At 38.2% G+C, this 11911-nt stretch overlaps 1 protein-coding gene across 2 annotated transcripts; it reads left to right on the top strand.

Annotated features, from left to right (window-relative positions):
* Positions 1-675: 675 nt before the first annotated feature.
* Positions 676-10674, top strand: BET1 (Bet1 golgi vesicular membrane trafficking protein). 2 transcript variants are annotated; one of them, XM_046021361.1, is made up of 4 exons: positions 684-864; positions 4713-4837; positions 7742-7798; positions 9509-10674. In XM_046021361.1, the coding sequence occupies exons 1-4, from the start codon at positions 846-848 to the stop codon at positions 9662-9664; spliced, it is 357 nt and encodes a 118-aa protein (XP_045877317.1). In that variant the 5' UTR covers positions 684-845; the 3' UTR covers positions 9665-10674. The 2 variants fall into 2 exon arrangements, with proteins under 2 accessions (XP_045877318.1, XP_045877317.1); XM_046021362.1 differs by lacking the exon at positions 7742-7798 and having other exon boundaries at positions 676-864.
* Positions 10675-11911: the final 1237 nt, after the last annotated feature.

Below are 11911 nucleotides of genomic sequence, written 5' to 3' on the forward strand. Positions count from 1 at the left end.
CCATATTCTTTTTGTACATTAAAAAGTTTAAGTGGGAGAGAGTTTAGGTCCTCAACAGCTGATAGCCATGCCTGGTTTTTCTAGAAACTCAGCCAACCCAATAACGGGGTACTAATTCTTTCAGTGCCTCCGGAAACCCTGTTCATTTTATTGACTGCCGCATTCCCCTCAGTAGTCTTAAGCCACGGGACCTGGTTTCCTCCACTGCACCCAGCACAAATTTGTTATCCTCTTCCTTCCCTTCTGTGGGTCTCAGATTACCTATGTGTGAGATCAGAAACTTGGATAAAGTTTTCCTGGACTTTCCCTGAACTGACTCTAGAGGTCAGAGGAAGTAAGAGGAGGAATCAGGAAAAATGAGTCAACTATCCTCCCAAGGTCTGAGAAAGCAGACCTAAGGCATTAAATTCGGGGGTGGGGGTGTGGGAGGTGCACAGGGTGGGGCGGGGAGGCGACAAGCTGAGACTAAGGTACAGGGAGACCTCAAGCCACGCACTGGTGTCTCCTCTGACTCTCAGACCCTGAGTCGGATACTGCACAACGACCGGCCCTCTCCGGAAGCCCCGCCCGCTCCGGGAGCCTAGTTCACGCCACGCCCCTGCCTCACTGACTGCGTCGACGGTGAACTACATTTCCCAGAATGCCATTCAAGCCGCCTCGCAAGGCCGCGGAGTCTGGGTGACGCCATCAGCCGGCGCGATGTTTAGACTCCAGTGATGTCGTGGCGCTTTGGGGAAAGAACTTGGTGTTTCTCTGGGCCCTGGTACTGAAGACGGCGTCCGGGGGACCCCTGGCCCTTTCCTATCCATCCCTCCATCTGCTTTTTTCTTCCCTACTCTGGCAGGATGAGGCGTGCAGGCCTGGGTAAGAAGAGGGCTGAGTTTCGAAGTTCTGGGGCTCCAGAACCGGCCGTGCTGGGCGCGGGGACGCGGAAGGAAATCAGACCAGTCATGTCACTGAAACCTGGGCTAGACAGGATGTATGGAGGGGTCTTTGGAGGCGGAGCCAAGTAGACACACCATTTGTATCAGATCCTAGGGGTTTCCTTTAGTTTGGTTCAGTCCCAAGTTTGAATGGTACGTTTATAGAAAGAAAGTAGTGGAGGAATGGGGGTGGGGTATGCACAGGTGCCGGCTGAACTACCAAGTTTTCTTGTATTATCGACTGTCAGAGTGTGATTACGAAACCTGCTGAGTTCCCCAAGTCAGACTTCGGTTTCTTGTACTCCACTCATCCTGGGATGTTAGTTTTTTCAGAAGCGAAATTTGAAGAATGAATGTTGCATGCGAAGCACTAATAACAATCATATTAATCTGGGAACAGTGAGTTCCAAAGGTAAATGTACCTGTTGTTACTGTTAAAGGCCGTAGTGTGTAACATCGGGGTCAAAGTCCATTAAAACCCAGAACATTTTTTTTTTACCTGAGTCGTGTTCCAGTGTGAAAACTTAGGAAACATTTTCACCAAGCACAAGGACTTTTAAGGGACAATTTTAATGGACAGCTAATAAAACAGCATATCCTGGGTTTTGAAGCTCTCTACTAAGAAAGTATTAAAAAAAAAAGTTAAATCAGCGTTCAGCATACCTGAAAATATGTAGAATATTTGAAAAAATGTAATGTTACCTTTTTCAGTGGTTACAATAAAATGGAAAAAGGAATAAAAATTTTTTTTTCAGAAGTGTCAGGTATTTAAAGTTGTCAGTAACTTTATACTTGTTCATTGATTAAAAAATTGTAGTGTGAGAAAGAGCTTTTGAAAAATATAGCTTTTTATGAATACTTGGATCTTAGAAAGTTAGCCAGTAAATTGTAGAGAAAAAAAAATAGCTAATATTGAGCAGTTTAATTTTATATGCCTAAGTGTTTTTTTCTTTTTATCATTATTAATGATATCACATTTACTGTGTATTTGAGTAAGCTCTAGGTATACAGTTGATTGTGGCCCTGTTTGTGCTCCCACAGCTTGCAGTCTGGTTGGTGAGTAGGAACATGTACGAAGGTAAATTATAGTATAAGGTGACAGCTGTACATCCAAAGAGGAGATAAGTTATAGAGCTAGTGTCTCAGGGATTCCAGAGATAGAGCACTGCTTACTTTGTAGAAACATAAGAGTTTGATCAATGAGCTTGATCAATTGAGCTTGATCAATGGAGGGTGAGAGAGGCATATTCCAGTTGGAAGCAAGACTCTCCTACCCCTCCTCGTACACCCGAAAAGTTGTAGGATAGGATTGAGCATGGTGTGTATAAGGGATTATTATTAAGCCGGTGTGATTGAGATAGGAAACATGGAACCAGAACCCCACTGAGGAGATAACAACTGAGTGCCAGGCCAAGGAGTTTCGATCTCATCAATAGGTCCTTTGGCTCCCTTGAATGTTTTTGTGCAGCATGTGCCATGATAAATTGCAGAAAAGGGACTTGAGAAGTTGTGGTTCTCAGCTCTGACTATACATTAGAATTGCCTGGAGAGCTTTTAAGGCACTGATACCTGGACTGCAGCCCAGACTAATTATATTAGAATCTCTAGGATAGAACGTTTTCCCATCCCAACCACTTCCCGAAGCTCCCTTGTAGTTGAGTGGAAGGATGCTTACTTAAGTGTCTGTTATCATTTACATTGGTATGATGTGATTCTTTTTATTCTGGATTTTTTTTTTTTAAGTATCAGATTGAATTGACCTGGAATTTTAAACTTGGGATAAATAATGAGGCTGATAGGTATTCATGTGGCACACTTCCCGTGAATCTCTAAAAGATTTGGCTCAATTAGGGTAGAAACTACCCTAAAGAAGTAGCATTTGTCTAAATAGACACAGGCTGAGGGTGATCGTTGGCATTCATTAGCTTTCCTACAACTTCTCATGCTATATTTAGAGTTTTATGGATAGTGTATCAGCAATGGAGGGAAAATTTGAGGACTGCACCTCTTTCTCCCGGAACATACTTTAACATTTTGTTGTGTTTTTTGTAGTGGTGGGAATTGTGTAAGTGTCTGTTGCATTTAGTCATTACGTACAGGGAATATAGAAGAAGTATGAGACACTGTCTCTGCCCTCAAAGAAGTTTATGATTCCATTCTTGGCAAAGGCAGGCGCATTCAAAGTTGACTAACAGTGAAATCAGATTGTATTAATTCATTTATGAGTGTTTTTTGAGTGTGCCTTACTGTGCATTGTGTGTGTGTGTCTCTCTGTGTGTGTGTGTGTGAGTACACTTTGTGGGGGATATACAGCCATGAGTGAAACAGATTTTAGTTTCTACCCTTACAGTATCCTCTAGAGTATGATACTAGTGTTGTGTGCAGTAAGAGTTTTAAGAATTCAGAGGGAGTTTTGCTTTTGAAAGAAAGTGAAGTTTTGTGCCATATCTTGAAAGAGCTTCCTATTTACACCCCAACCATCCTTCAGCTACCAGCACTGTTACTTCCTGTCCTTATATCTTTCACTGTCTCTCTGGCTTCATCTACTCTTTGAGTTTTCAGAGACCTAGTCTCTCTATCACCCCTTTCCTTCATTTCTCCATTGAAACTGCTTCTATCCCTGCCCAGTGTAGTCCCCACATTCCATATATTCAGCTTCTCTTTTGGCAAGCAAGCTCAGCCTCTTAGGGCTCTTTTCTTCAGCCCTGACCCTGTAAACCTCTTGATCAAACTCTTGATCAATCCAACCATCCAGATTCTCCCAGGCTAACTCCGGTTGATGAGCACTTCTTCAGAAAAATCACACATCCGGGAAGATTGACACCACCACAGTATGTTGCCTCAGCCAGGATCATTTTATCCCCCTAGGACTCGTGTAGTCCTAGTCATTTCTCCCCATTATTCTCTTTACTGATTTTTCCAAATGATACCCTTCCTTAAAGGCAGTCTTATTTCTTCCTTTACTGAGAAAATTGATGGTATCAATTGTTAAAAAAAAAAAAAAAAGTGCTTAAACAACACCCTCAACTGTGCTTTCCTGTCACAGTCCTCTAGCACATTTGTATACAGATTCACTCTCCAAGGCTCATGCCACCTGTTTGATTGTCTGATGAATACCAAGTACTTTATTAGGCAGTCGCTGGGACTGTGTATTCTCAGTGCAGTTCCCTAGAAGATAGGCTCCCAACAGTAGTACCCAGAAAGAAAAAAGGATCTGATGCATAGGAGTTTCGGAAATATTTGTTGAATGAATGTGTGTCCCTCTTAACTCTCAGCTAATGTTCTCCATAAGTAATTCCAGCGCTCTTCTATTTAAAAGGAAGAGATGCCTGTAAAGGATTCCCCCCGCACCCCTGCCCTGCCCTGCCATGGGCTCCCTCCTGCTATGTTTATTTATCCTCTTTCTCCCTTTTCCTTCATCGCCAGGCTTCTTCAATGGACAGTTGATGCTACTACTTTTAGATCCTTTTTAAAATTTGTAGTTCTATGGAGCAGGGAATGTATCCTGAATATCCTTATATATCAGTGCCTATTAATGTCTTGTGGACAATCAATAAACAATCAATAAATAAGTATTAGAATGAGTTGAACATTCTTTGCTTAAAAGAGGGCATTAGAATTGTTCTGATCTCTGTTTGGTTATTAATGTTTAAAATTCCTTTGAAGTGTGAATATTATAGACATACGTGGTCTGCAACGCCCTCCAGGGGTCTTTTTTGGTTCTCTCCTATCAAGGTTTCAAAAGTGGCTTGTTTTTGCTACAACTATATGTGATTCTGATCCTTGCAGGTGAAGGAGTACCTCCTGGCAACTATGGGAACTATGGCTATGCTAACAGTGGCTATAGTGCCTGTGAAGAAGAAAACGAGAGACTCACTGAAAGTCTGAGAAGCAAAGTAACTGCCATAAAATCTGTAAGTATTTAACAGATGTTATATACTTTCAAATTTATGTATTTATGGGGGCGCCTGGGTGGCTCAGTGGGTTAAGCCTCTGCCTTCAGCTCAGGTCATGATCTCAGGGTCCTGGGATCGAGCCCCGCATCAGGCTCTCTGCTCAGCAGGGAGCCTGCTTCCCCCCCCCCCCCGCTCTCTCTCTCTCTGCCTGCTTCTCTGCCTACTTGTGCTCTCTCTCTCTCTGTCAAATAAATAAATTTTTTAAAAAAATCTTTAAAAAAAATTTATGTATTTATGTACTTACATATTATAAACTATTGTTATTGGCATCATACTAAGGAATTCAGTTACCCAAGTTGTGTATTGTTCAGAAAGGTCAAAATGCACTCAAAATATAAACATGATTTAAGTAGAAGATTAGAAAATGTGGCCAATCAAAACATATGGTACATTTGTTTATTTTTTTTTTAAACTTCACTTTTTGTGTGTGTGGGTACATCTACAGTACTGTATGTTGTCTGTAGTAATGCCTCAGAGCAGTCCATCTTCTGGCCCCAAGCAGCTCGTTTCCTGACTTTTCTTCTTCTTGTATTCTAAGCTACACATCTCAGTGTTTCATGTTTCTACCTTTGTACCCCAGCTCAGTCACTGAGTTTTGTACTTCTTTCTTTCTGTCTCTTCTTTTTGATTTCTGATACTATCCCCTGGTTTTCTTGGCTGAACTACTGAGAGAGCCTCTTAATCTGTTTGTTTCTCATTTATTGCACCGTCTGTTCTGAGCTATGTATTGTCGCCACAGCCACCTTATCTTTTTGGGCTGTTTTTTAAATTGCATCGTATGAATACATTATATGTTAATTAAAAAAATGCATCATATGCTCCTGGAAGTCTCCAGTGTCTCCATATGTAAGAATGGAATTCACGCTCTGTAGCCTGATCAAATAGGTCCTTCAGAGATTGTCCACAGCTTTTCAGACCTTATGCCCCACACTTTTCGAATGTGTATATGTTTTCTGCAAGACAGCTAGAGTACTCTGTGTGTGTGTGTGCTGGCTGTCACTTGCACTCCCATACCTTTGATCCCGCTATTCCTTTGCCTTAGCGGTGTCCCATCCCTCCTTATCTTCACTGAATTTGCCCGTAGTGAAGGCTCCCCTTCACTGCACTCCTTCTTTCTTGAAAGCTTTACCTGATTACCACATCAAAAGTCACTTTTTTCCCATGTGATCATAAGACCATTTGTACCATTTCTCTAACATAGGGATCTGCATTGGAATGATTTGTACATAAAAGAAATTTACCAGAATGTAGGGTTTTTCTATTGTACTTACTTTTATCTTTTACATACCACCTAAGCATAATTTCTTATTAGCGGTACTGAGCTTAATATGTATTAAATAAAGGAATTACAAAAAGGTGATCTTAACAGCATATGTGATTGATTTTGTATTACATTAAATGTGCTCTACACTAATAGAGCATTCAGTAGAAGCTCATCTTGCCAAAACTTAATTGGTATTTCATTAGTCTTTGGAAGATAGAATTGTATTCAGCCTGAAGACTATTACATCTGAAACGAGTATTGTTTTCAAAGTCATATTAAATCAAAAGGAGTTGATCAATGAACTAAGTAATATTGTATAATGTTATAATTTAGAAAATCAATATTTAGAGGGAATTAAGAATTAAATGTTTTTGGGTTTTTTTGTTTTGTTTTGTTTTTTAAACTCCAGCTGATAATTTCGGCTCCTTGTTAGAAGAAAGCTTTTTCCCTCCTGAAAATTTCTTTCTTTGGCATGAATGACAGTTGTAGGAAGTAGTTAGGTGATTTGGGATATTTAACTTTATAGTTGTTTTTTTACCTCTGAATTGCTAAATTTGGAAAAAAAGCTCATGTTCTGATCTGTGGAATTCTAGTGTGGTTTTGTATTTGAATCACCCCATCTGCTTTCCATACAAGATAGGTTGAGAATAATGTTTGCTGCAGTTTGCCAAGATTTTCATTTGTTGCTTGTAATTTGTCCAAATATCTTGGAAATGAAACCTTTGATGAATTTGTCATATAAAGTATTAAATGTGTTTTGGCCTGAATAACAGCCATAACCACATAAATAGTATTTCTTTTAGGCTCAGCCTCTTTCTGCATAGCTCTGAATGGAGGTAACAAAACTTGTCATTTTTTTCCAATTTATTATCATATTTTATTTTTAAAGATTTTTGAAGATTTTTATTTATTTATTTGACAGAGAGAGTGCGAGTGCATGCATGCACAAGCAGGGGGAGTGGCATGCAGAAGGAGAGGGAGAAGCAGGCTCCCCTCTGAGCAGAGGGCCTGACGTGGGACTCAATTATAGGACCCTCGGATCATGACTTGAGCGTAACCAACTGAGCTACCACGGCACCCTTATTATCATATTTTAAAGAAGAATAACCTTTAGACTCTAAATAAATAACCAGTTTAGGTATATATTCAAAGTAATGTCCCATTTCAGTAAAAAAATATTAAATACTTAATGTAGATTTGAATTGGTAATATGGGTACTTGTATATATCTTTTAAAACGTAAAGAAGAAAATACACAGATAAATGCTGTTGTTTAAATGTAAAGAGAGGAAGAAAAAAGCATGCAACGCCAAGAGAATCAGAGAGAAGTATGTACCAAAATTAAAAGATGGAATTAAGTATTAAGATGAAATCAAAATGAAGAACAGGGAGACAATAGCCATAGTTGAGAAGGAGTAGAAATTCTAAATTTCCTTTTAATGTCAGTGGAAAAAAAAAATCAGAAGAAAGTTTATGTATTTTATATTTTCAGAAGACAGTTTTATTTGAGAAAAAGTATGTTTAGAGTGGTATTATTTTTACTTTATAACATTTAAGTACCTTTATATGAGTAATAACATATGTGCTTTTTTAAAATAGCTCTCCATTGAAATAGGCCATGAGGTTAAACATCAAAATAAATTATTAGCTGAAATGGTAAGTAGTTCTGACTTTAAATTGAAATTTGATCTAATATTCTCAATTTTAGTCTGTTAACCAGGAATAATACCATTTTAACTTTTATCCATTTTGAAATTAGAGATCATAAGTCCTGGATTCTGCCCTTTTATATCTCATTGCTTTGAAATAACTAGTAAGTTTATTTATTTTCCCATTTTTCATCTTGCCTAACACAAATGGGAGGAGGAGGTAGAAGCCATTGTAACTTTCATCTTGTATTTAGAAACGCTGTTGAAGACTCAGGACAAATGACTATTTTGAGTGTTCTTAGAAATCTCAATGAATACAGACTACCAAGTAATCAAAAAGCTCCTCATATCCAATCAGCTAAATGTCTTTGACTTAATGAGCCTATTTCTTTTGCTTAATCTCCTCAGGATCCTGAACAAATAAGATTTGAACATAGTAACATCCCAGCGCCTTTCATCTCAAGTCTCAGTGATCTCAGCAACATACACCTTTTCTTGTAGCATCTCTTTCCATTCTTGAATGCTTATTTTCATGTTACTTCTCTGGACCTTCCCTAGACTCTCCACTTGCTTTTAAAATTGTATTATTGGGGCGCCTGGGTGGCTCAGTTGGTTGGGCGGCTGCCTTCGGCTCAGGTCATGATCCTGGACTTCCAGGATCGAGTCCCACATCGGGCTCCCAGCTCCTTGGAGAGTCTGCTTCTCCCTCTGACTTTCTCCTCTCTCATGCTCTCTCTCACTCATTCTCTCTCAAATAAATAAATAAAATCTTAAAAAATAAATAAATAAATAAAATTGTATTATTAAAAAATATATATGGCATATTGTCTGTATGGAGGTTGTACATTAGAATCACCAGGGGACCTTTCTGAAAATATTTATGCCTGGTTTCCAATTTAAATATACTGATAAGAGAATTTCAGGGGCAAGGGATTTACACATACTTATTATGAAAAAAGGGAGTGTCCCAGGTCATTGTAATACATAACCCTGGTGAAGAACTATAGATCTAAAGTGCTTGAACTCCATAAAACTTGAGCTGTGCAAAGGCTATCATATACCTTTATATCTTAGGATATTGAGATTTCTATGAAAGTGGAGTATTTCTAATCCACACCGAGACCTCTCATCTTTAGGACTTAATATGGTAGTTTTCCCCATCCATATTTGTTCTCTTAACCACATTTTACCACTTTTACATGATTTCTCTTAACTTTTAATAGACTCTACAGTACTTCAAGGTCAGCTCTCTAAATAAAAAGATTTTAAAAGTAAAGTACATTTAACTACTAACCATATTAAATTTTGGATGAATTACTGTACCGACTTACTGAAAGTAACCAACCATTTGAGAGAGCAGTGCCCCAACAAAAACAGAAAACACCTGTGTGTAGACAAACTACATACCTTTATTGTTAATGTTTTTTTAATTCACATGATTGGGAAAAGACCTAAATACTTTGGCATTTTGAATTACTCTGGTACTGAAAGAAATGTTTATTGGATAATGAAAGAGCTTTTTATTCATTGAGAGAATTACTCTGTTTTGCACAGAGTAATCAGACTTGATTACCCAAGTTACAAACAGGTTCCTGAATTGATTAAACACTAAAAATATCATTAAAAATGTATTCTAATAACAGTATATTCAATTATTTAAATGTGCATATGTAGAATATTAGAATCTAACTATTTTGTTTTCCTTTTCTCCTCACAGGATTCACAATTTGATTCTACAACTGGATTTCTAGGTAAAACTATGGGAAAACTGAAGATTTTATCTAGAGGGAGCCAAACAAAGCTGTTGTGCTATATGATGCTATTTTCATTATTTGTCTTTTTTGTCATTTATTGGATTATTAAACTGAGGTGATGCAAGCAAGTGTGAGTTTGGAATTTGTTCCAAGTTAACTCTTCAGAGAGCCACTTCGGTAAAAAATCAGCACCAGAACATTTCTAATTTTCAAATATTATGACTTTTTCCATGGAGGATTACTGAATTTTATTTGTTTATAAATTACATTACATAAACAGTGCTCTTTGAATACTGTTGCTTAATAATTCATTTTTTGCCCCTATTTTCAGGGGTATTGAGATGGCCCAGTAACTCTGGCCCTAACAATTTTTTTTTCCTGTTGTTCGCTGTCAGATTAAATAGCCATACGATACTGTGCCGTTAGCATAAATGTAGGTTTATGTTCCATGTGAATAAACTTAGTGTGAGAATAACAGGATTCCTGGAGAGCCTGTTGCTGAACTCTTGAGGTAGTGAACTAGTTTGTGAGGGAATGGTGTATGTGTTTTCCCGAATTACCATCAACCCTGATAATGTACTGCCCTTTCTTCCTCTATGTGGTTAAAATTGTAGGCTGATTTCCTTTTACCTACAGGTTTCCTCAAAAATTTTGATGACATGACTCCTCTTTCCCCTCTGCCCAATGACCTCATCTTTTCCCAAAGCTTGTTATTTTGGCACATTTCTTCTAGGGCCCAAAACAAATGTATACCAGTCTAGTTGTTGTTTTATATTAACTTTATACATACTGTTGACTTGCCTTACAATAGTTCAATGATTTTAGCTACTTAAGTAGGCCCTTTGGTTATCATTTGTGACACAATAATGTGAAGCTAAAGTAATTGCTAAGCTCTGAATGGAAATAAAATTAACTGCCTTTGCTTTATTATGTGTTCAAAATAGATATTGAAAGTACTCGGGCATTGAACTTGGGGTTAAGTGTTGTTGCTTTAATCCAGTATATTTGTTTATGGAAAGAAAAACAAAGATGGATAAAAAGAAATATTAAGATGTTCTTAAATACTCTGTATTGCTACTATTTGGAATTTGCCTATTTATGGGCTCAAAAAATAAAATTTTTAATGAAATGTATTGTCTTTGTTGCCTCTTTATTCATGTCTCTTTTTCTTTTTTTCCAAACATAGACGCTAAGAAATGGTCCTGAAAACAGGTCCCAAACAAAATCTGGGAAAGATAATATATTTGTATTATTTCAGAACTTGTTTCAAACAAATGAGATAAATAATGACTGCAGTTTCAAAAAAATCTCTTTAATTCCCTATACTTTTAGTTGTAGTCTCTTATCTTTGATTTCGCAGAGAGTGAATGCTTTTTTGCTCATCCCTAATTACCTATCAGTTTGGGTCCTGTCTTTGGCTGTGTTTGTTATCATCACTTGGGCCTCTGTTTGACAGAAACACCAGAACTAAGAAGGGTTAAGTGACTTCACATATAAGAAACAGCCCCTCCTCCCCCCAAAAACCAAAGAAACAGTCCCAAGGTCCTGTGATATGATGTGAGAGACACTGATTTGAGTTAGATGACCTGAGTTCAAGTCTCCATTCCTTCCCTTGCTCAATGTTTTTGGGCCTATTACCCCATTAAATCACCTATTTCATAGGATTGTTGTCAGAGGTAGGTAATCTATTGAAAATACATGACACGTAATCACTTAATAAATATTAGTTCTCCCTATCGTTAACATACACATCAGAAAAGGGACTTCTTTTAAGAGCAAGACAGTATGGTGGTTTCAGGCTTTGGGGTGATGCTGTGACTTCCAGGCAGAAATGCCTCTCCATTAGAGATTGATTCAGTTTCCAAGAATTATTTAACTGTGCATGCTGTGCCAATTATGTGACATTAGAGGTGAGACTTTCAGGGAAAGGGGTTTGGGGTGCTGTGAGAGTGATTCTCATCACTGCACTGTCCAGCACTTCTTATATTACGATTCTTTTTTTAGAACTGCCTAAGGTCCCTAACCAGCATTTCCTATTACTCCCTCATCACTACCTTGGCTGAGATTCCTGGCAGGCAGACTGCTCCTCTGGAAGGGCCTGTCCCTGCCCCATCAGAGAGTCTTCTGGCAGCACCTTTCCTCCTCCCGCTTGGGGGACTCCTAGTAAAAAGTGCTCCCAGAAACAAAATTTGGGGGAAACATCAAATATGGGAAAGCTCTAACCCTTTATAATCCTTTACAAACCCATTGCTAATTCTGAAAAATACCTTATTGCTATGGGTGCCTGGGAAGTTGATTATAATAGTTGAACAGACAACATACCCACATTATAGTTTTTATTTAAACAACAAAAGACTGGCATATAT

Source organism: Meles meles, chromosome 10 (genome assembly GCF_922984935.1).
Source record: "Meles meles chromosome 10, mMelMel3.1 paternal haplotype, whole genome shotgun sequence".
NCBI lineage: Eukaryota > Metazoa > Chordata > Mammalia > Carnivora > Mustelidae > Meles > Meles meles.

Bases quoted from the DNA above. Each gene is read 5' to 3' on its own strand.
- BET1 (XM_046021361.1), top strand. The intron at 4,838-7,741 runs GTAAGTATTTAA...TTTTTAAAATAG, and splicing joins AAGTAACTGCCATAAAATCT to CTCTCCATTGAAATAGGCCA. The intron at 7,799-9,508 runs GTAAGTAGTTCT...TTCTCCTCACAG, and splicing joins ATAAATTATTAGCTGAAATG to GATTCACAATTTGATTCTAC.